The 24,767-nt window shown below is 42.3% G+C and overlaps 1 protein-coding gene across 2 annotated transcripts; it reads right to left on the reverse strand.

The window, feature by feature from the left end:
- Positions 1-3,017: 3,017 nt before the first annotated feature.
- Positions 3,018-23,668, reverse strand: LOC139654969 (carbohydrate sulfotransferase 11-like). 2 transcript variants are annotated; one of them, XM_071532253.1, is made up of 4 exons: positions 23,209-23,668; positions 8,352-8,428; positions 6,796-6,960; positions 3,018-6,579 (listed from the first exon to the last, which is right to left on the reverse strand). In XM_071532253.1, the coding sequence occupies exons 1-4, from the start codon at positions 23,300-23,302 to the stop codon at positions 5,896-5,898; spliced, it is 1,020 nt and encodes a 339-aa protein (XP_071388354.1). In that variant the 5' UTR covers positions 23,303-23,668; the 3' UTR covers positions 3,018-5,895. The 2 variants fall into 2 exon arrangements, with proteins under 2 accessions (XP_071388354.1, XP_071388353.1); XM_071532252.1 differs by having other exon boundaries at positions 8,352-8,434.
- Positions 23,669-24,767: the final 1,099 nt, after the last annotated feature.

A 24,767-nucleotide genomic window follows, 5' to 3' on the forward strand; every position in this document is an offset into this window, starting at 1 on the left:
AGCACCCACCCATTTGGGCGGAGAGTCTGAACGCACCCACCCCTTCAGCCAAACAACCACTTTTGTCCCAGACGCCAATCCGATTCTTCTCTTGAACGTTGGTTTGAACAACAAAATACAACCATTCCCTCTCTCTTTCGCTGTCTTTTTGGTTGTCCTGTGCTCATTATGCCTGAGATCAGCGGCTTTGTACTGCTGCTGCCCCTCAGATCACGTCTTTTGGCTTCATCAGAAGAATATGTAGCGCCCAGGACTTCTAAATCAAGGCAGCAAGGCAATATGACCGCATATAAACCCAACGAATAATGTACAGTTCAGTAGAAATGTTGTTCCAACGGCCGTTACTGTGAAACATTCTGGACTGGTTTGTGGAGATCTGGTTGGACTTGTGGATGGACAACCAATGGACTTACCGCAGTCCACACATGGAGGTGTGTGGTTGCGCTATACTATGCATTAATGCTGGAGCTTGGGAAGGGTGTAACTGGAATCTTCTGTCAAAGATATGACTTCATTACTGATTCAGAATAAACGGGACAGATGTCATTTTCCTACAATTCAGGTTATGTATCTGTGGCATGCAGGGAGATGTTTCGCTGTTGTCACATGAAAGGCCTGTAACTCCACCATTTTCCATTTAGTTCACTTGAATTGTATGGTCCTTTTATGTGCTGAGAGATAATAACCAGAAGTCCCATCAAGCCCATTCACATCCTGTCTGTCAGGCACAAAGGAAGGCGTTTCTGAACGTTCCTTCACACAAGCCTGGTATCTTCCAAATGGACGAGTTCCATATTCGTCTACATCCATAGAAGTTTCAGAATATGGAATGAAAGCGCATGTGTCACTTGGAAATGTGACAAAAAAAAATACAGTGCATTAAAATTGGAGACACTTGTCAGACCTGGAGACATCCTCAGTTCTCTGTTAGCAGCTCGGTAGAAAAATCATCCTCTGCTCTCCACAGTAGTAGAAATTCTGCGTTCTCTTTCTCAAACAAGGAGGCGAGATTTTGATTTTGCGAACAACTTGACGGTTATGGTATTAGTGAGGACGTCTGCAGTGATGACACACTGTCTCCAAAATGTGTTGAGAAATATGCACGTGACTAATTGCCTTTTATTGCACCACGTTACTAAATTGGCCCATGCAAATAATGCTGCGCCAATGGGATTTTTGTCTGTTACTTCACATCATCATAGCCAATAGTTCCAAGGCCTAAACAATCGTGTTCTCAAGCACTTTGTTGAATTTGCAGGACCCATCAGGATCGCATCCTGGTGGGTAGGGCTGCACAATTAATATAATGGATGTATGGAAATATTTCCATGTTGCAATTGCAACTGGATTTGACTGTTGCAATTTCCCAGTCAAGAGACTGTGTTTTTTTTTCTCAGTGAAAGGGGTTTCAGAAATCCCACTCAACCAGATACTACATATCAAGTTGCATGGGAGCAAACGCTTAATTAATTACATAAGCAATATCTAATTTTCTCCTCCGTCCACGGTTTGTATTTTTTTGAACATTTTATGAAAACCCTGAAAAAGAAGTCTCGACAAAATGTATCGCAATACGTATAGCAATCTCAATATTCAGCAAAAAAATTCACAGTATGATTTTTTTTGTGACGTTTGCACGGCCGCACCGTCCGGTAACTTCACGTTGTAAAAAGCCGACACACCGTGAACTGACACAGGTGGACGAGCTTAACTCTTGAAGAAGTGATTTATTTGGAGACGATGTTTCCATTGGTCACGGCAGGTTTATGTGTTTACGACTGTGTAGCTGCAGAGAATCCTGGGTATTCCCTCACTACTTACTAACAGTCCCTTTAACGGAGGGATCCACCAAGCCTTACTGTTCGTTATTACAGTAGAATATGTAAAAATGCTATCAGAACCATAAAACCTCATCAGTACAGCAGTGAGTGCGTATACATGCACACAGTATTCTTGACATTAGTTTATATCACCTTTTAACGTTATGTTTGGTATATGCATCTTCAAATCCCAGTTCTGAATATCCCAGTTTAAATGAATAAACATAAGATTGCAAATATTAGCATGGAAGAAAGACTCACACAGATTGCAAAGAACAACGGTAAATGGGATACAGTGTTTGCATCCTGAAGTATTTAGATTTCTCATAATTGTTACAGGCACCGACTCAAAAAGAATACTTGATTATCCCAAAATCACACTGAAATATAAACGTGTGTGTAAATGCACTCATGAAATCAAGTGGAACATTCTCGCTGTTTGCTGTTCCTCGTGATAGACGAGCCGCACAATCACAGAAAAGACGGTGTCACAAAAAATACGTGGTCTTGTCAATAATTGATCTTTGATGTGATGTATGTCAGTATTGATAGTGCTTTGCTACAGGCGTTCTATTGTGACACTGTTAACACTAGAAGCTCAAGTTTATTTCACTAGAGCTTAGCAGATCTGTGCGATACCATGATGCTATGAGACTTAGGCCACAGCTAAGCTTGTCTTGTAACAGCACATCACTGTCTTAAATACTGTGGTAGAAGAGTGTGATAGCAAATTACCTGGATGTGAAGTTGCACCGACACCAACGTCTTCACGGTACATCTAAGATTGCCTTGAATGCCAAAGCAATGACAACCGTCTCAACTTAAATGTCCACTTCTACAACCATGTCAGTGTCAAGGAAATAGAGGCTTTATTTGAAATACTGTCCCCTTTTTCTCATGCTTTCTGTGGGCGAGACTTCGTACTGTAACGCTAACACTGCCACTTTTTAAGTTGAGGGACTTGATCAACACACGCTAAAAACTCTGTGGTCACTGTCACCTGAGCTTCCATACCTGTGTCGAGTCGTTTGTGTGTGCGTAAAGACGAACTGTGGAAATCCAAACAAATGTCTGGTGAGTGTTCATGTGTTTTCTGTGGCTCTGGATAGTTCTATTTTAATAAAAACCAACAGTATAATCAAAGTGCAAGTACATTTTCTTATGATTATTGACAATGTGTAAGATCACAGGGAGAAGATGACTGAGCTTGAGTGAGGAACAAAAAATGATCACACACACTGTCGCTGTTCAGGAATTGTATTTAGTCAAACTCAATTCGAGATGACCAGCCAGCCAACCGACCATCACATCAGCAAGTGCACATCGGTTATCACATTCACAGTTTCGTTGTGCAGGGGAAGCTGGTGCGTGAGAGATTCTCGCTGCGTTCGCGATTTCGCAATGAATCACCAGCGGCGAGTCACGGGTCTGACCGATGAGAACGTCTGCGGACTCTTCTGATGAGCATGTGCTGTATCCATTAGAAAGAACAAGCTACTCTACTGTACTTTGTATTCCTTGGTTATTTTCCAGAAGAAAAAAAAAAAATGATGAGAAAATGGAACGGTATATTTAGTGCAGTATGTCATCGAGCCAGCATGGAGAGAAAAAAAAAAAAAAAAAACAGTCGAAGCACGTGATTGGGTTTTGGCAAGTCACAGCTTCTTGTAATAATATGGCTTAAATCACATACTGTTACACTGGAGAACTTGATAGACAAAAACCCTGTAATCCCTGGTTGCAGTCAGAGCCACACAGAAAAATAAAATGTGGCACAAGGAAGGTGGCACAAGTAACAGGCTTGATTAAAAGAGGAATTCACTCATAAAGACGCAGCTTTTTTACACACTACACATACACTCCAATATTGCACTTTTCAAAGCATGGATGAAATGCAGCGTTTTCCCCGATGGCCCTGCCTGGGAGTAACCTAGGTTATGTTCAGCCAGAAAAAATGTAGTTTCCTGGTAGTTCAAATGACTCAAATTTCGAGCAAATACCTTAACTAGTCTCCACACTGCAAAAAACGTCCATTTTATGGTAAGTTGATACACCAGTGGACTAAATTCCACCACCTCACCACAAAGTAACCCCTGGAATGCATTGAACATCACAGATTGATAACTGTGTAGGAGTATCAGACGGTGGAATTTTCCTTTAATACGTCATTCAGTCTCATAATGAGTCTTAAAATCCTATTTTTCTTTAAATAAGTAAAATATTCTGCCAACGGGGTGAAATAATTCCACTTGTTCCTAATGCAATGTCAGGAATTTTCTAGAACAGAATGACAGTTTCTTGAAACAAGGCAGAATAAGGGAGATCACTCCACTAGTATTTAGAAAAGATGCTTGATTTAAGAAAAAAACGTTGAAAAAAGTGAAATTGTCTCATCCCATTGGAAGATTTTATCACTTGCTTTAAGAAAAATTTGACTTTAAGACTTAATCCTAGATTAAACGATTTGTTAAGATGAATATTTTTTGCAGTGCACACCATTTATAAACATCTCCATGCTATTACCATAAATTCCCACCATAAACTCCATGACATTCGCAGAACAAGGCCCTGTAGTGGCGATGACTGTGGGTGGTTTAACCCTTCATGTGTCTGCATTGGCCCTAACAAGGGCAGCTCTGACCAGGCGTAGCGCTGGGCCCGACCCAGCTCCAGCTCCCACCACAGCTATGTGGCTGTTTGTTCAGCCTACCTGCCCACAGCTAAATACAGACAGCAACACAGGGGAGATCCAGGCTATTACTGGAATTAGCAACTGACTGCGAGTTCCCCTGAAAATGAATCTCAGGTATACATGTAAAGATAGTGTGACAAGTTACACGAAACGAGCGCAGGTAATATTTTTTGAGCTGGGATTTGATCAAACAATGTAAAAACAGCGTGTGATATGACTGTATTCAAGTTTTACAAATCTGTGGAAGGCTCCAATTTGGCATCAGTTCATGTGCAAAAGCTAAGACAGCGATGGACTTTTCATGCAAGCAAATATTCACTCTGAAAGAGAGAAACATCTCCAAACACTCTTTCATATAAAATTCATTCATATTCACGAGATCATGAGTCCATAATCTCTTAATAAATACTTTTAGCCTCGACGTACATAAATAAAGGTGTTACAGAGATATTGTAGGTGCTTTGAGATAATTGGCTGTAATCAGTTTCACAGTCGGCGCATTCATGCGGATACTCGTGCAAGAGAAGAACCGGCTTCTCCTAAGGGTGACTTCTTATATATGGCTCATTGGCTTTAAGACAAGCAAGCCGTCAGAGTGAATGTTTGCTGTAGTAGCAGGCACTGTAGGACGTCTAGCAAGGCACATCACACCAACTCTAAACCACACATACAGGCCTAATGGAATAGAAACAAAGGGAATTTAGCCCAGTTTGACTAAATAGTTGCTTGGAGAGAATTGGAAGTCAAACAGCCACCAGGTGAATGAAAAATAAATACTGAATTCGGACTGAACCCAAAGCCCAAACAAAAAGGCCCCATGTGCAAAGAAAGTGAATGCGTCACCTGTATTTTTAAACGCATTCTGGGGACAATCCGTCAACATAAAATCTCATTTCTCGGGCGGAGATTAGAGAGAAAACATAATTTTTGGTTGTTTCACATTGGAGAGCAAACCAAGAAGTGATGGTTACAGGTGATGGTTCTCAAATGTTGAGGATGTCTCCAGTTTTCATTTGACAAAGTGACGCATGCACTCACTGCATATAACTTGGGACAATACAGCGTAACCTGCTTGTCTTTCCTCCTTAGGAGGCAATTTGCCACCATTGAGGAAGTTCCACTCATTGAATCCAGAAACCCAAGTCATTCTCCACAGTTTTTGTTGGAGAATCATAGTGAAAGGCCAGTGCTCCTGATGGACACATCATTCTAGGCAAGGGTGGAAATTGTACAAGCCTGCAAGCCCATGGCAACCGGAAAAGTGCAAAATTATCTTCACTAGCCAAAAACTGAATTGGATGTGGATGGAGAGGGTATCAAGAAATACCCTCGATGGGCAAGTTCCATCCCTGGCACGGATGTCAACCCCCTTTAACTTCCCCCTCATCGAGTCCTGAGGTACTGTGGTGTGGAGTAGTTGAAGAGGAGGAAGTCCATGCGGTACATGTTGAACAGTTTCTTCTGGTAGAAGGGACTGATGTTCTTAAAGAAGCGCGCCGCCATGTCCCCGTCGGTCCGGGTGCTCTTACCGGAGGTCGGAAATCGAACCGTCCCCTCCGCTCCGGCCAATCTGAGCACGGCCTGCGCGTCCGGCTCCAGGGTCTCGTACTTCCCCACCACGTCGTAGTGGATCAGACAGGGGTGGCAGAGGGAGTGCACCCGCTCCCAGTGCTCATTGAAAGGTTCCTCTCGCTGAGTCCGAGGGTCGACCAGGTACTGGACGAACTCCGGGAAGGAAACGTCATTACCCTTCTCCAGCGCCTCGGGTTCTGGGTCGGGCCGGTGTCGGCGGATGATCTTGGTCCCGTAGCGCTTGTGGAAAGCGGTGTTGTAGCTCCGCGTGAACTTGTTCCGGTAGGCGGACACCAGGCGCTCAAAGGGCTCCCGCACGAAGATGAACTTGAGGTAGCTGCGGAGGCGCTGGTTGATCTCGGAGACGGAGAACTCGGAGAGCGTGCGGAGGTTGCCCGCCACGTGGGCCTCATTGGCGGGGATGGCAAGGGGGTCGGTGTAGCGGCCATCGCTAGTAAGGACCATCAGGACACGCTTCCAATTGGTGCAGGCCACCTGGAAGTAGTAAGAAGAAAAGGACGAAGAAGATTAAGAGGAAGAAGAATTTGTTTTGTATTTATTTTCAAGCAAATGCATACTAACAGTACATACAGAAAAGGGACATATCAAACAAATCCAAACACAGGTGTACCTGTGCCTGTGTACACAGGTGTTACACCTTATTACAGTGGACATTTTCTGTGGTGTATAACCTCAACTACCCTTACCAACCTTGGGTACGTAGCAGTAGATAAGGCTGTGTTTATCATCTACGATGAGGTGTTTGAGGTCCTCGGGAGAGAGCACCCTGCGCTTCCTGGTGTGGCTCAGACACGCCTGCTCCAACACATCCCTGCGGCCCTGGAGAGACCTCTGGGCTGCCGACAGCTCCGACTGCTGGCGGCGATGTGATCATGACGACACCGAGCAAAGAATGAAGCAGAGAGGAAGAAGCAGAAACAGAAATATTCATTGGAAATTGTTGTGTGCGAGATGTGTGTCCGACACAACTGCAATCCTGACAGTCAGTTATTTTAACAGTGGCGAAACAGCAGCATGATCATCAAGAAGCAAATTCAGATGAGTCAGGGGTGAGACACTCGAAGCGAACCATGTGCTATCAAAATCATTCATGAATCATTCAATTTAATTTTAGTTATGAGTGTTCACACTTTAGATGAAAATTAAACTTTCCACAATAATTACCTCTTCAGAAAGTACTATACGCCATTGTCACATAGTGACAGAGTGGAGCCCAGGAAGGGTAAGAGCAGTTTAATAAGCTGATCAATTTATAAATGTATACCAGACATTTCCACCAGCCACCAGGTTGTAGCAGGAGTGGCATTTATGCTTGCTTAACAAGTCTGCTTCTGAGTAACGATCGTGGTAAACCACCCTTCCGCCGTATCTGTGCTGTAATCTGTCATTTTTTATAATCAAGAAGAAGTTATGGGAAGTCTCATATATTGTATTTCCCAGCAGTAGTAAGCAGTAGAGTAGCCAAGTCCCACCACCCCCACCCTACAGTAAAGGATTTTCCGAATAGGTGTTCTTGGGATGGGTAGAGTGCAGCAGCAGCAGTGTAGCAGGTTATGATTGGGAATTCTGTGACAACTACATCTGTGCTTCACTGGATAATTGGATTACTTGGAAAGTCCAAAAGGTCTTGAACTGCAGTGTGAAATCAGTCAAAGCGATAGCCTTGAATTAATTCTAGAAATCACACCCAATCAGCCTCAGAGGAATGTAAAACAACCTCAACTGAGATGCCAAAAATTGTCCCAAACCAATATTTTGTGAGAAAACAAATCTGTGAGTAGCACTAAATTAAATTAGGTGAGGATTTTTTCCTTCCCGAGTCAACAATTGTTCCAAGGGAAATGTCATGGTTATAGTTAACATCTGGAAAGACTAACACCTTCATGATGGCTGAACCTCAAAATTGGACGAAATGTACCACATAGTGGGACAAAGCCAACCAAAGTTTTAAAATGTAAAATGTGCTGTGAAATGTAATGTGAAATGCAGTTTTGGGAAGTGTGGTTTTGTACTGGAGGCAAAGCAATAGACAGATGTCCACACACGTAGATGACCACCATTTTTCACAAAAAAAAAAAAAAGGTCAGATATGTAAATTACAGCAACACCTTCCAGAAAGCATCTTACTGGGTTTTTTTTTTACAATAGTCAGTAGTTATTCTGTCTTTACAGGCAATGGCAAAAACTTAACAGAGAGAAAGTTATTGACAGACACTTTGTGTGTGTGTGTGTGTGTGTGTTCTCACCTGGTCTCCATTGTAGAGGGTCTGCAGTGGACTTCTCCTAATTTTCCCTGGTCTGCTGCCTCTCTTCACCCCAGGCTCTATAGCTACAGAGAGCGAGAGAGAGAGAGAGAGAGGGAGAGAGAGAGAGAGATGGAGAGGCCATGTGTTTACAGTTACTTGCCACATTTTTCTTGATTGTCTATGCATCAAGGAAAAAACACAGTTTGATGGCAAGTGTGCTACGGCTGCGTTGTCTCGCCAGACATACGTTTCACAGGCTTATATAGTGATCGCAAATGAGTAACACCCCAGCAAATGCGGTGCCAAGTGTCAAAAAATGACTTGTTGTTGGCTTCATCACCACTGACTTAAGGCTCACCACCTGTCATTTGTTTTCACAAGGCTATAGTGATCACAGATGAGAAACATTTTTTTAAATGTGTATTCCATTTAGACGCAGGTTTAATTTACATTGTAAAGATGTCTGTACAGCTACAGGGAAGGTCAGTCAGAGCCAACTTTCCTCCCCTCCTCCGGCTTTGTCATGACGTGATCCCCCTTCAAAAAAATATCCTCCCTCCTCATTTACAGGTTCCATAAGAACAGCTTGTTCCCTTCAAACCCTCAATGTACCTCCTGCTCCATAACTTACGTTTCTCCACCTCCCTCCTCTTTCTCTCTCTTTGCTCTAGCTGCCGCATCCCTCTTTCTCACCCTCTGCTCTTTGATTTCACGTTCACATTTTAGGAATTTCGTTGACGCTCTTATCTAGAGCAACTTAAGCGGTGGACACAGTACGAGACAGAACAGTGGAAAGAGTCAGAGACCCCTGTCCACCTACACACTTTCTTATCTCTCTTCCCACCCTTTGATCCGCACACTTCTCCCATCCAATCACTTCTGCCCTCCCCTCTCTTCTCGCACACGCTTCTGCCTCCTCTCACTCTATTCCCTCTCCTCTCTCCTCCTCTCTCCTCCTTTCCTCTCCTGTCCTTTTATTAACTTTGTTAAACAATCCAACTGTCAAGTGAATATTAAGCAAACTTTGGAGATATTACACATTAAAAAACTAATTAGGTGGGTTTCCAAAAGCTGGGTCGAAGCGAACAAATTGTCTTCCTGAGAGAACGGAGCCAGAAACCATGACAAAAATGGAAATAGACATTTCACAAATTCATTGCATTGGGCCACATGCTATTGTTTTTTGTGTCAGCTAATGTCGGCAATATGTCAAGCTTTCTGAATGCGAAAACAAAGGATCCAGACCAAAACAAATAAATGAACTCTGTCTTGGGTAAGCATGAAAATGTTTTTGCGATTGCGTCGAAATTGGCCGCCTCTTTTCAGTTCTAATTTGATACATCGCAATTTGCATTAAAATACTTGGAAGGAAAGCCAGTCATTGTCTCCCCTTCTCTCCTCCTCTCCCTATAAACACTTCTGTCGTCTCCATCCAACCCCCACTCCCACCCCCTGAACTCCGACCCCTCTGCAGGGCTGATGGCAGGTCAGCGGAGGGCTCTGCAGCTAAATGGCACTCAGAGAGGAAAGTGATACGTTTTGCACATGTGCCAGAAGAATGCATATCTCACAAAAAGCTGGGAGAGAGAGAGGAGGAGAGGGCGGGAACGGTGGAGGGAAAGTGTGCAGTGGGAGAGGGAGAGAGAGAGAGAGAGAGAGAGAGAGAGAGAAGAATGTATGTGAAGGAAACTGCTTGGAACAATGATGAGAAAGCTCTGTGTGATCATATGGAAAGCATATCTCAGTGAGTAAGCATAAAAAAACAAGGGGAAGGGTTAGGTTGTGTAACAGTATGTGATCCAGAAGGAGCCAGAGACTTCTCTCTCCCGCTTTTTCTCTTCTCTCTGTTCACATCAAACATCTAAATTAGAAGTTTTGAAACCGTTACACACAAATTTAAGAATTTTTAGTGTAGGCCTGGGACTCCAGCCTCATTAAAAACATATCACCACTCTTGTTCCTGACCCAAAGCTTAAAACCAAGCCCTAAATCAAGACTGTACTGGAGTGGGTACTGTAAGAGAATCTGAGAGAGTGTCTGAGGCTGTAGTGATGCAGTCTCTCCCAGTCCCTCCTCTCTCTCTGCTTGAGCTCACATGAATCACCAAAATCCTCGACTTCCTCTGGGTTCATCTGTGCCACATCATCTAAACATACAGGGATAGACATCTAATTCTTCCTGGACTATTTTGAAAGGCTTTGCTGGATGTGCATACAAGCCACATCTTAGGCCTTGCATGATGTCTAGTGTATGAATGACTGTATGAATATATCAGACGCAATTATTTATGTATAATATAGGTGTGTATATACAATATCTAACTAAATGTTATTTATTCTGTACACAATAAAAGATTTTGGGCTGTGCTCAGAATCCGATTTAGAGTGGGCTCCTGTTTGGAAGAAAGAGAAATGCCCTGATGCATGAAAATGAGAGTTTCTGGCGCTACTGAATATAATGGATGAGGTGTGTACGCTCTCAGTCAACGGCTCTGTTGATCACGTCTGCGCAACCCAGGAAGCTTCCTGAGGAAGTTGGAAAGTGGGTCAAGAGACGCCGGTGGAGGCTCTACTCGCATTAATGGTTTATTGTCGGTCTTTTAAGTATTAACGCTACGCGGTGGAGGGGGAAACAAACATGGAGTTGAGTGTTTTATCCGCACTGACATCGTGAAACAATGCGGCTGATAAAGGGAAAGTAAATGACAAATGGGCTTAAGGGGAAAACTTGTCAAGTAAAGTCAATAGAGCGGGGGTGATAGTGAGAAGACAGACATCCATAGACAGTCATCTATAGGTATGTGACAATGCTGCAGTAGTAGCAAGCATGTAAAAAGAGGGGCTTCTATGAAGGCTCCACTAGGGCTGCATGATAATGACATAACATCATCTACTGTAGCCATTGTTTTGAGAGAGCGTGATAGTACTGTGATACATGTGGACACAGCTTCTTCTACGTGTGTGAAAGTGTGTGTGTGGTTGGGGGATGGGTGGCTCCTCATGCTCAGGCCTTGCTGTGTTTGAAGAAAATGAAAGATTCTTTCTGACGTGTAATTTGATTTGTAGGCCAGGGACTCTACACAGTACAAGAACACCTTGTTTATAACGCGAGGAGAAGCTGCTCTCTGCTGTGTTTTCAACATTTTTCAATTTACTTTCCAGCCCCAGGCTACAACTGAATGTCCAATAACTCTTAATCCCTTTCCTCAAGTCCAGTACAAGGGTTGCCAATCCCTCCTCCTTATTGCCACTGAACAAACTGTCATCTGATTTTATCAAGCTCTGCCTTCACCTTTATCTATCTTGGGCTTGTACATGTACTGGCACCATTTTCATCTAAAGTCATCGCCTAGAAATTCTCCTCCACTAGCTCTGCTATCTTTTGTCAGACATACAAACTGAGGTTTTAGCTGAAATATACACTGAGAACATATAAAATATTAGGAATGCCTTCCTAATATTGACCCTTTATACACAATCCACATCTCACTTATCTCCAAAAATCCTTAACCTCCTCTCCTTGATCTACATCTATCCTTTATTAAATGAATTAAATAGGTGAAATTAATAATGGGTCAAAGGTTTTACCTGGATTCACTTGGTCATATTTTGTCTATTACATGGAGAGAGCGTGTTCAGGTGCTAATATTTCATATACCCAGTGTGCACGTTGTGTGGCTACTCCACACAGATCATCATAAACCGCCTTCCTCTTCTCAAGTCATGCTCTCCTATCTCTCTGTCACCTCACATCCGTTCTGTCTCATGTTTACACCATAAAACGACCACTTCCTCTCAGACCCAGGAAGTGACACACTGCAGACAGTTGTGGAAGAAGAGGCCGCCACAGTCTTACTACACAGCCAAACAGGACCATGTTGAACCGCTATCTCTGGGCCGGTCTGCTCTACCAGTCTCTCAGGCGATGTAAAGAGGTCCTAATGTTATACTTGATACAAACAAGGTCCCATTTAGCCTGTTTATATTCATCTGGTTCCTCGTAAACACACAGCACTCACTATCTTGTGACTAATCAGTTGAGTGAGACTGAGAGAGGGACAGAGAGAGGGGGGTGGGGGTGGGGGGTCGGTTAAGCAATATGTTAAAATGCTTTTTGACTATGTGTGTGGGCCCAATAATACGTCACTATGTTTTTTTTGTTGTTGGAATTTTATCTTTTTTCCATCACGGCAGGTCTCTCAGGCTGCACATCCTCTTTTATAGGCTTAATGAGCTTCCTTTTGTATTAAACAAATCTCTTTCTCTATCTGATCCTGATAAGGGCAGCAGAAGTTGATAGCGCTTGAAATCAAGGCCTGTCTTTATGAGGGCCACGTAATGGAAGATTCCCTCATGAACTGAAAGTGAACCACAATGGATCGTGACGTATGAACGTTTCACAACACAACTGAAAACGCCTGAAAGGGAAAATAGGATGGCACAAAATGAAAACAGAGAGGGTGAGATCATGTTTTGAGGGAAGCTCCACTTCAAGGTGTCACACCACCTACATGCTGATAGACATTTGACTGAGTGCTGCAGATGGTGGGGATTAAATGAACAGGAGTGGGCGACTTTAGGATCACTGTTATTCCAGCTGGGCAGTCGGCTCTTCTTTATTTTGTGTATGCAGCTGAATGTTTTCGAAAACAACACCTTCCCGAATGTTCACTTGCATAGTTAATGTAATAACTTGTAATAACTTGTCCAAAGATAATAAAAAATCTCCCTTTAAATGGGTGAAAAATGTAACTAAAGTTGTTACTGTAATACATTCCTGGATAATGTAATGACATCACATTATTGCATCATACATTATAAGTGTTGGAACATGCTTTTAACTGATGATGTTATAATAATATTGACTAATTATTTCATAAGTTCAGTTATTACATTTGTAGTATTCTTAGTATTAGGCCTACATTATCAGTTAAAATGATGTTACACCTGATATGATGTAATAATCACCAGTCAGTTTAACCTAATTAGAGGGGCATTTCATTCAAGGTATTACATAATCCAGCAGTTATTACATTATCAGTGGCTCCACAGCAACTGATCAACTGTGGTGGCAGCTGTGGTAGTAGTAGTAACAGTATCAGGATTTCCTCTATAGCCCTGATGTAAAATTCAATTACTGTTCCATGACTTTCTATAACTAACTTATCAATATCCATAAAAATCCTTCCTGGTTTGTTACTGTTTTGCAGCTCAGAAAAAGTTCTAAAGGGGTAAACAGTGGTCTCCACTACAGTTGGGCTGTAGAGGAAAAACAGCTGAACCATCACCTAATGCAATGAATGGGTAAACCAAGTTGTAAAACACAATCTGGTACATTCCTGTAAAGTGACCCATTTGGACAATTCCATGATATTCCCTGAGAATTTCTGAAATTCATTGACTTTCCCTATGTGGAATACACCTCTCAAAATTCATGTTTTCTCGAGAACATGAGAACTGTGCGATTTTGAATACAACCCTTAGCCTTTGAACCCCCTGACTGCTGCAAAAAAAATAAGCGAAAGTCTCACTTCAAAAAACAGATGTCAGAGTCTAGTCTGACCTGAAATGTATCTGCGGGGCCCCTCTAATTCTCTTAGAGCTCTAGAAAACTAAAAGGCTCTGGTGTGACACGCTGCATGGAGGCAGCCCCTCAATTTGTGAGGCCCTAACAACTATGGGCTATTATACACAACTGTACAAACACAGCACACATGTTAGGGCCAAGATGAAGGGAGGTGAAAGGGACACAGTGGCCCCAGTGCAGAATGCTTGTTATCATCACAAGCCATTTTCAGTACGATTCTCTGGAGTGCGTTGAAGGTTTGGGCCATTGCACTGGAAATACTAACTGTAGTAGCAGTAAAAGCGGTAGTAGTAGTAGTAGTAGTAGTACTTCTTCCACAATGGGAAATTCCCTCATCACTGAAACAACACAAATTCTACAAAGCAGAGAACAAACCACAGTCAGGACACCGCTCACCTACACCTGAATACAACAGCAACGCTGCCGGTTTACAACAAGGAAGATCAGAGGCTTTGGCCAGATGGCACTATGGCAGCCACGTTGCTGCGTTCCCTCTAGAACTAAGCAGCCCCTTACACCATAACACCTTGTTCAGTAAACTTCAGCATGCCGACAGTTTTCCCGTTGTGTTTCACTTCTTTAGAAACAAGCCTCCAGCTCCTGTCTCTGCGTATAAACGCAGATACGCTTTAGTGTTTCCTCTGTTTCAAATAGTCCCTAATGTTAGCTGTTTGTAAGCAGGGAAAAGCCAGAAGGCAACTGGCTTAACAATTCACATGATACGGCGTGTTTGGAATAATAACAAGTAGGCTTTTGATACACCCCTCACACATTCAGAGCATGGCTTTGTCGAGGCAGAACAAATAGCCAGCAGGTGTAGCATGTGGTGCAGTGAGCGCTCCGGCGCTGTGGGGGGGCTCACAGGCATCACAGCATCTTTTGTTTGTTTGTTTCACAACAGCCGCACCGATGCCTACTTCAGATGATACGTGGCAGTATGTGTGTGTGTGTGTGTGTGTGTGCGCATAAAGGAGCATCGATGCATTCAGTGACCAAGATTACAGTGTGCCTATGTGATTGGGTGTGTACGCGGGTATGTAAGTGTGTTTGTCGGGAAGAAGAGACAAAGTCGTGTGCGTGTGTTCAGTGACAAAGATTACAGCGTGCCTGTGTGTGTGTGTGTCCATGTGTATGTGTGTTCAAGAAAAGGATGACAGCGTGTGTGTATGTGTACTTATAAACATGTCCGTATGTATGCAAACAAAGTAGTGTGCCGGTGTTAAATGACTGCAGTGTGTGTGTGTGTGTGTGTGTGTGTGTGAGCCAGTTTAACAATATGCTCCCAGCTTCCTTGACTGTGTGTGGGCCGGAGCCATCAGAGCCTTGATGCCAGCACTCAACAGAGCTGTGAAGGTGAATCCATCACTGTCAAAAATAGATTCTGCTTTGGGACTGAACTACACTGTAGAGCATCTGTGATATCTAGCAGATATTAATTTCAAAAGCCTGTCATCCATTTGTGGCCGTCCTTTTTATTCGGCTCAGATTTGATCAGTGTGTGTGATAACAGCTGTGACAGACCACTCAAACCCTAAAATGACCGCTGAATTTAAACCTGCTTTTTTGAAATGTATTCTTCCTGTGCCTGGGGACAGTTTGGTCTGTTCATCTGAGCATTCACTATTGTCTCCCAAATCTGGGAACGAGAGAGAGCAGCTTTTCCCACCCGCTGTGATGTGAAGTCATGTACAGCTGCATGGCAAATGAACTGGAAAAGTTGTGAAAGGTGACTTCAACAGTAAACAGCACAATGTACGCTGTAGGGTTGTGCCGATGTGCGATGTCATCGGACATCAACGATGGGCTGCTTCAGTGCTGATATGACTTTTTGAAGTGCCGATGTTTTTTCATCAATATAATAGTTCGAAAAAAACATTTTGCTTTTGCAATGTAGCCATTAATCAAAATAACAAAAACATTGAATAAGAGGTGTTGAGAACAACGCTCAGCAGAGTCAGCGGAGAAGAGACGAGACACACATACACAGCTTCCACACACACAGCCCTACAGCTCACACACACCCACACACATACATAGCCCTACAGCTCACACACCCACACACACAGCCCAACAGCTCACACACACACACACACACACACACATACATAGCCCTACAGCTCACACACCCACACACACAGCCCAACAGCTCACACACACACACACACCGTTCCCAAGAGGCGGCAAGTAAAGCCCTTTCCCCTCACTTTTCACTTGTTTGCAGTCAGTAAAAACTGTGGTTTAGCCTGCTTTTGAGCAGTTACAGGCAACAAAATTCTGAAATCTTAAAAAAAATGTTGTTTAGAGAATGGTAGAGTAGACTAAACCTTTATTTCTCTGAAAGGCAATTAGCCTTACAGCCTCCAAAATGCGAACCAAATGGAGAATGAATCTTGCATTAATGAGACAGGACCGCTTTGCGGACAGCCTCTTTCCTGCGCCGGAGGGATTTTTGCTCCCTCAGTGAGGCCTGTCAGGCAGCTGCCTCCCACAAGGTTAGATGTCTTCCAGAATTATTAATATTTGTGAGAGTAACTCGGCCAAAAGAATAGTATATGTCAGTTCTTAAATCGAGCGGTATTACCCTTTATGTTTTTATCACAATTTGAAATTAGGTGCACTGATCAATCCTAGTTTTGGGGCGCTGGGCTGATGAGAGAAGAAACGGTTTGGTGTGTTTAAAGGCAGAGGCTGAAGACTTGTCACATCAGCACTGTTATCACAAGAGTGAGGATTTGACCTAACTTGTAAAAGCTGACAAGTCCACACCACCCTCCCACGTGTTGAGCTAGCATACTGGACATGGTAACACATACACACACACACACACACACACACACACACACTCAAACAGATACACACACACACACACACACACACACACACACAGACACTGCACCACCGCACTGCAGAGTCAAGATGTGTGGATGCAACCACATGAAGGAGGAACCGAGATGGAGACAGAGGCTGGGTTTTCATCTGAGTATTTTTATCCAAATTATGATGTATCAAATTAGAGAGGCTGAATGGAAACAGCAAATGTCAGGAAATTTTCCTCAATAACTCTGTCACACTACAGTTACACTGGTTTGAGGCTCTACCTTGAGGCAGCCTATGTATTCACTTCAAACCAGCTGATAGAAATGCTACTACGGAATCATTTCTGATGACAAAATAAGATGGGAGTCAGCTAGCCATTTGGCTGGCTGGTTAATAACTATTATGTAGAAATTCATACAAATCTGGTACAGTGACTGCAGACATGAGGATTCTTCATGCTGTATTTAGGCCAACTGTGAATGACTGCAGCATGGTAAGTGATAAGCAACATGGTTAACAAAGTCTGATATCTAGCAGATCAGATGGATTAACCAGGTGTGTGTGTGTGTGTGGGGGGGTATTTAACCAGGAAACGATAGAAGTGGCATATGAAAACGCAATATTAAGTTCATAGCGTCCTCATCTATCTACGTATATCCTGGTATCTCTATAGGCTACTTTTCCTATACGGTCTTACTATGTGTGGCCTAATATAGCCCAAATAAAACCTTACAGATTATAAAAAAGTTCTAAAAACCAATCATATAGCCTAGCCTACTGTAGGATGAAAGTAGCTAATATTGATTTTCATGTGTTGTTCTATAGCGTGGCCTGTTCATGTGATGTAGACTACTGCTTGAGTACCTGACCTGAAAATACTTCATCACTGGACCATTCTATACATGAAATTGCCATTTCTTATCATATGCGTATGATAAGCATGGTAATAATGATATAATACCGTTGACTGAAGCACTTCCATATTTCAAGAGAATGCAGTTGTTGCGGGGTGTTTGGATGGAGCTGAGCCGCTGTGTCCAGCGTGTCTCCAGGATGTCACCGTCTGTCTCCTGTATTCCTGATGATTTGCACTGTAGAGACTTGGAAGCTGCGTGGAATAGCCTACCAGCTTGGTGTGCACAAAAACACAGAAGTTTGTGTACCAATTTGGCAAGAGCAGGACGCTGATTGTGCAATATTTAATCAAGGCACACATGTGTGATTGATTGCGCTGAGATTTGAAACTGCGCACCACATGAAATTAGAGGCTGCAGATGGAACACACCACTGTCAAGCCGCCTTTGGATGGATATAGCGATATCAACTGAAATATATCCTACAAGCTGGTGTGGATGACAGATATTGGTAAGAATCACCCTCCTAATCTAGCCCAGTACAGACTAAAATTAACTTTTACCTTCACATGGTAAGCTGGACACATGCGCAAATTGGTCACAGTTCAAGAAATGCGACTATGGTGTATTTTATTTAACCTTTATTTAAGCAGGAAAAGCCTCAGTGACATTAAAAATCTCTTTTTCAATAGTGTTCTTGCCAAGACAGGCAGCAGTGCAACCTACCACACCACAGACAGACAACATAACAGATTACAGTTCACGGACCGTGCTCTGATATGCCAGAAATCAGTTTGATTGCATTCAGACTCGATTGCTTTAGCCTGCCCTTGGTAGCCCGGATGTTGCAAACTGAGTTTTTTGGACTTGAATTTTTGGATCTGAATTTGACCAGTCGAATTTGAATGATGTTCCATTTGACTTTTTTGGACTTGAATTTCTGGACCTGAATTGACCAATCGAATGTGAGAAACCTGAATATGTTTTTTTTTTATTCCGAAACTTGAATTTTTGGATCTGAATTTGTGAACATTGACAAAAATATATTTCAATTTCAGCTTTTGAAATTGCAAATCAAGAAATGTAATATTTTAAGTTCAAGGGTTTTCAAAGTAAAATATTTTAATGTTATGAATTCAGCTGTGATTAATTTTCAATATTAATTATTCAGTGGCTGCTAAAATTCAAACATTTATGGCCCTTATTTGCCTTCATAGTATGGCAATAAAGCTGACTTGACTTGACTAATGAGCCTATAATAGCACATTGGGAAGGACTCGTATTTCTTTCCTGAGTGCCAAACCCAGTGTACTGGTACAGGAACTCAGACAATGGGATCAGAACGATAATATGCACTCGGCTTCCTGCTCTGTATTATACAGTAGGCTTAAAGGGGAGATGTGGCTGTGCAAGGCTGGTGTGTGTATGTGTTTGTGTGCGCGCACGTGTGTGTTCTTGTGTGTGTGCATGCTCTCATGTGCCTGCCACTGTCCAAACGCAAGAAAGTCTGAGAACATGTGAATTTAAGTTGTTTCAAAATGAGATATCCCTCTTTTGAAAAAAGTAATTTACAAAGTGATTTCACAAGATGCTTCTTGAGTTTCACTGAATGTTCTTTTTTGATGTTCGCTTCAAGGCTGAAGATTTATATCTACAGAGGTAGAAGAGGGAAAGCCTTGGCACTGAATCTCACCCCTATAGAGGCTCAGTATATAAAGTATACTGGTAACTTTTTGGATGTGGCTGGGATGTTCGTGTAATAAATCTACCAGCCACTTCCGCAGGTAAGCAAACATCAATTTGTACAATGAAATAGTCTTCACAAGGCATATGTCCATCCTAGTACAGGACATTATTCAAACTGTACGGCTTTTACGGCATTCATCTGTCCATGCAGAGGTTCTCACCCACCCATTTTACAAGGCATTTTCCTTTGGGAGCAGGGCTCAGTGTTAAAATTAGGGTTTTATGAGAAACAAAGAAATGAGCAGAGAAAGCAGATCAGATGAGGATTAAATGAAGCTGAAAAGTGAGCCTAACTAAACTGAGATGTGGAGGATGAAAAGCATGCCTTGTTCATACATGACTAGGGCTACAAAGGTAATGGTGTATTACTGCACATCACAATTTCATTTTCCGCAGTTAATAATGGGAGCATTTAGGTTTCATTTAGAAGATCCGCTACAGTGGAAAGTCAACATGTTGAGCTCAAATCATGAAGACTATTAAAAGAAAATTAACCCTGTTAAAAACAGCTATTAGCGATGTTCCTTGCATTTTCTTATTCCCAATGGGCCAAATGTAGACAATGTGACGTCGTGTCCAGATATTTCCAGCACTGAAAAAAGCAGAAAATGTTTCAGCGTTTAAAAACATCAATGGTAAACGTCAGGTTTTGGTGTCACAATCATACAGGGAGAAATCCATCACAGAAGAGGCAGGGAGACCAATTTCTCCACCCACAGTAGCAGGAAAGAGACCAGAAAGCAATACAGCCACATGACATGTTGAGTTTTGAGTAAGGAGCGTGGCTCTCACTTTTTCTCAATGGGAGAAATGTGCACTCTCTTGTTCTTACTACGCTGTGACTATCAGTATTGCTCACCCCACCGACACGTACAACCCCCAGCTGAACGCAACAAGGTCTAAAGTCATTCTGGGAAATGCAGCCTCGTACATGCACACGAGGCAGATTTTCCCTTTAATCAACACAACAGAATGGAACAGAACTGAGAAAGAAATTTGGTTTTGGTTTTCAAACCCTCTTTGACGTGATGCACAGTAATTAAGGAAGCCCTGTGCTTTGTTGACTTCCTGTGAATCAGTCCTTTATAGTGGCTCCACCATGCCTTTCATGTGGCCTACATGGCTAATGGTGCGGCTGTAAACTAGACAAGACAAGCCTAGGCAGGACAGGCAGTGAGGGGATACACCTAGATGGTGAAGGGGATCAATGGGACTACTGTGCCAGTTTTGTTTATATACATCTAACAAGGCAAAACATAACGCAACGGAACATAAACCTGTAGTAACACTGCTTTCTTCTGTTGAAAGAGCACTAGAATGTCCTAGAGCACTAGAATGAAGTAGAAGTAGTACTGTTACTTTGCTGATATTTTACTTTAGTGGAAGTAAAAGTACCGGTGTAAAAATCTACTGAAGTAAAAGTAAAAAGTAGCTTAATTAAAATGTACTCAGAGGAAAATTTACTAAGTTAGTTTTTAGAAAAATTAACACTGTTAGCTGTGATCTTTTCCATGCAATTCTAATGACAAGAGTGCCACGTTCAAACTTGATTCTTTTAACTGGAAAAAGTAGAGATTATAAAATTAAGTGTACAAACCAAATAAAGCCAGATTAATCTTCTCTTCTTTGCTGACTGACTGTTCACTGTGAATGGCTCCACAATTGGCCAATTTATGATTGTCCAGTTTCTGATACTTATGGAGAACCTTCAACATCTGTCCTCTGTCATGGATGTGATTTAAAATGAATTGAAGTACAATACTTCAGTAAAATCCTACTTAAGTAAAAGTCAAATTACTGACTTTAAGTACAAGTACACAAAAATCCTACTCAGTTACAGTAATGTGAGGAAATGTTATTAGTTACTTGAGTGTAATGACCAGGAACAACCATCATGAATGAGAATTTCCTCTCTGTTGGTGCTTGTGTGTGGCAGCATGTGGTTTGCATGTCAGGTGAAAGTAAGGCCCTCCCATTGACAGCCTTGCATAAATTTGGTTTGGTGGTCTATCAAAAGTTGATTTATTGCTGTGGTTTTGAACTGCTGCATCAAAACACACGGGTGTGATGTGTCCTGGAGAAAGTTAAGGGGCGGTGTGACATTTTGGTCAAATGTAACACAGTCAAAGTCCAGTAAAAATATACAAATTTAACTGCAATTATGAATAAGATGACTCTTTATTTTTACCAGGGTTTTTTTTCATCTGCTCTTTGTATTTGCTATGTATTTCTTTTTAGAATCAATACATATAATTGGCTTTATATGACAACAGGATGACTCATTTTGATGAGCTTTGACATGTTTCACCAAAGGGTGCCACATTAGCAAAACATTTTGTTTTGAAATGTTCCTCACCCAGAGCGCACTGTCCACACCCTCAACTCACTCCTACTCCATCTCAATAAAACACCCATTCACTGATTTATCTACTCATTTCCTGCTCCCTTCATCTCCCTCCTCTCCGCTCCCCTCTCCACCTTTCTCCCCTCTCCTACTCTCTCTTCCCCACCGCCTACCCCTATCACATGCTCTTCCTCTCGCTCCTCAATGCCCATGTGTTGTTTTGCTTCAACATAAACGGTGAGCCTACATCAGTCATCTCTGCCTTTCTTTCTCCCTCTCTCTCTCTCTGTAACTCTGACCTCTCTCATTCTCCTGGGGCCAATCTGTCTTCCTCTGTTCAGAATAGGCTCAGAGACAAGGAGAGGAGAGGAGAGGAGAGGAGAGGAGAAGATGTGAGAGGGAAAGAGAGGAAACGAAAGGAGGGGAAAGGAGAGAGGGGAAGAGAGGAGAGGAGGGGAAAGTTGGGTTGAAAAGGCAGAGGAATGTGTTGGGGTCTCTAGGAGGGGGGCTTTCAAAACATTCCCCTCTTCACAGTGAGCTTATTCATACTTGATTTCATTCAGACTTCAATGTATTATTACGCGTGCACACACACACACACACGCACACACACACACACACATCTGATCGTGTTTAAACGATTGTGCCAGCGGTCCTAAAATTTACAAGAGCACCAGGAATACACTGTATATTGGCAGCCAACACACATGAATCACCCACATCATACTGACATGACTACTAAAGGTGGGAGTCAGACAGCCCCATGTAAAGACCTGAGTGATGGATTGCAATTAATGCATGTGCGAAAACCCTGCTACCGTAATCCCTGGTTATAATGAATCCTAATGAAAAATCACTATAATATTCCTATAGGGACTTATAGCTTTGATAACCCTAAATCCATGGCCCCTGATAGTGGCTGGACAATATGACTAACAACTGGGACATTTTTCTCTATAGGTGATTATTATCCATGATCATTATTCACATCAAATAAGATAATATGTGAGTCTACAAATGCATAAAATCTGTAGTCATTATATGTGTATAGAGACTGAACAACATGTTCCCATACATTTTTTTTTTACTTTTGAGGCTTTTATGCTGCTATGTTTTTAACATTAGAAACATTGGACAATATCATTTTCCATAGCCTATTGCCTATTTCCAGACTTTTGACGTGTAACGTTTGTAGCCTAAATCCGTTTTGCTATAGTGTCCTTTTAAACATTTATTTTTTCTTTTTTGTAATGGAGGTTCATGTGATACCACCAAGCTACTACGAAAAAACACTACATTATGTTACTATAACTACTATAATGTTCCTACAGGGACTTACAGTGAGTCTGTGGCACTCTATGGTGAGTTTGGTATTTCTTATCTCCTATGGTATCACTATAATGTCTGTAATTGTTTTGTTGTGTTATTTCTATAGGCTAATATCATTTTAAATGTGTTACTATCGGGTTACTACAGTTCTTTTTTCCTAAGGCTATGTGTGTGGTCTTACCTGGCTTGGTGACGCTCTGGAAGTAAAAGACGACGACGAGGAGCGAGCCGAGGCACGTCGCCAGGAACAGGCGTCCTCCTCTGGGCATCCTCATCCTGAAGCCCCGGTCTGCTGGCGGAGCCCCCGACCCCTCGTGCCTCCCTCGGTAGCGCTCATACGAGACCGCCCGGCGGATGCTGGGGGACTCACGGAAGAACAAGCAATTTTTAATTAAAGATGAAAAAAGCCCGCGGTCCTTCCAAGGCGGAGAGAGTAGGCTAGTGAACGGTACGGCGATTTGAACCGATTTAAATGTGTCGTCTGGCTGGGAAAAGAAACGTAAACCAGAACAGCTCGCTCCGGGCTTGCCGGTGTTTTGAGATAATGATAATGATAAAATGAGAAAGGTCAACTCGGAAAAAGTATGATATAAAGTTACATTGAAAATTACAAGCTCAAAAGCAATATGAAAGGCTATACTGTAACGGTTATCCCTCCACAAAGAGACTCCAGTTAGTGCCCAACTAAATGGTGTGTGGAGTTTGTCGAAGCTTGACAAACTTCTTTTTCTCCTCCAAACATGGACGAGGCACCATGCCATGACGTCACACCCACCTCTCTCCCCCGTTACTTATGCTGCATTCATGTGCTGTCGGAAATATTGAATTTACGACGTTTGTGCACACGATCGACCCAACAAACCTGTAAAAGCTGAGAAAGATGATGATGATATATCCACAATTGTGAAGCACTCGTGAAACATAAATCTTTATTAGTAGGCTATTATTATTTAGTTGCCAGATGTGACATATGTTTTGTTTTTTTTCGAAAAAGCTCTGCCTCAACTACATTTTGTGCTGATAATGAAAAGTGTGTTGCCCGACTCACACGTTGTTTCCATATCAACCAGCTGCAGTGGATGCCACCGACAGCAAACAATACTTTTCAGAGGAACAACCTAGTTTAATACATCCATGGGAACAACTGCTTCCAACTTTTCTCAACTTAAGAAAGTGCTCCACGGGGGAAATGTTTGTTATATGCAGTAGTCAATCTGTGTGACCTGTGACTGTCACTAGCTTAACTGTAACATCAATTGTCACATAAAAATAAATAAATAAATAACACCCAGATGTATTTGCAGCGGACATTTTTTGTCTGCCTATCAGCCACCTACCATTGGCATTAATGTTTAAAAAAAAAAGGCTGTGGCTGTTTGAAATATCTTTCCATTTTGTTATTATTGTTGACAGTATAAGACGGTGGATCTCAGAAGTCGGAGCTTAGGAGGAGCGCTTGAAGGCAGCATGAGATCCATCCACAGAGATTTCAATAGAGACAGCTGGTCATCACTTGTGATGGGAACAACATGTTCTGATTCAGATGCAAACGACAGTGGTGTTGTAAATGATGTTGGCAGCAAAACATCTTAATCCACATGAAACTACAATAAAACTGGAGGCACATTAAACTTCTACACTGATAAACATTTACCAAAAGGGGAGAAATTAATATGTACAAAACAGACATAGGATACGAACACATATTTTAACTACCTGACCTGCTGTGATCTGTAGCTG

The sequence above is a fragment of the Centroberyx affinis genome, unplaced genomic scaffold (genome assembly GCF_046629955.1).
Source record: "Centroberyx affinis isolate AG114_WGS23_722 - 3 ecotype Tasmania unplaced genomic scaffold, CSIRO-AGI_Caff_v1 ptg002180l_1, whole genome shotgun sequence".
Taxonomy (NCBI): Eukaryota; Metazoa; Chordata; class Actinopteri; order Beryciformes; family Berycidae; genus Centroberyx; species Centroberyx affinis.

Coding starts and splice junctions, on each gene's coding strand:
- LOC139654969 (XM_071532252.1), bottom strand. CDS start 23,302: ATGAGGATGCCCAGAGGAGGACGCCTGTTCCTGGCGACGTGCCTCGGC. Junction 8,435..23,208: donor CCAGAGCGTCACCAAGCCAG/GTAAGACCACAC, acceptor CGCTCTCTGTAG/CTATAGAGCCTGGGGTGAAG. Junction 6,961..8,351: donor CCCTCTACAATGGAGACCAG/GTGAGAACACAC, acceptor CATCGCCGCCAG/CAGTCGGAGCTGTCGGCAGC.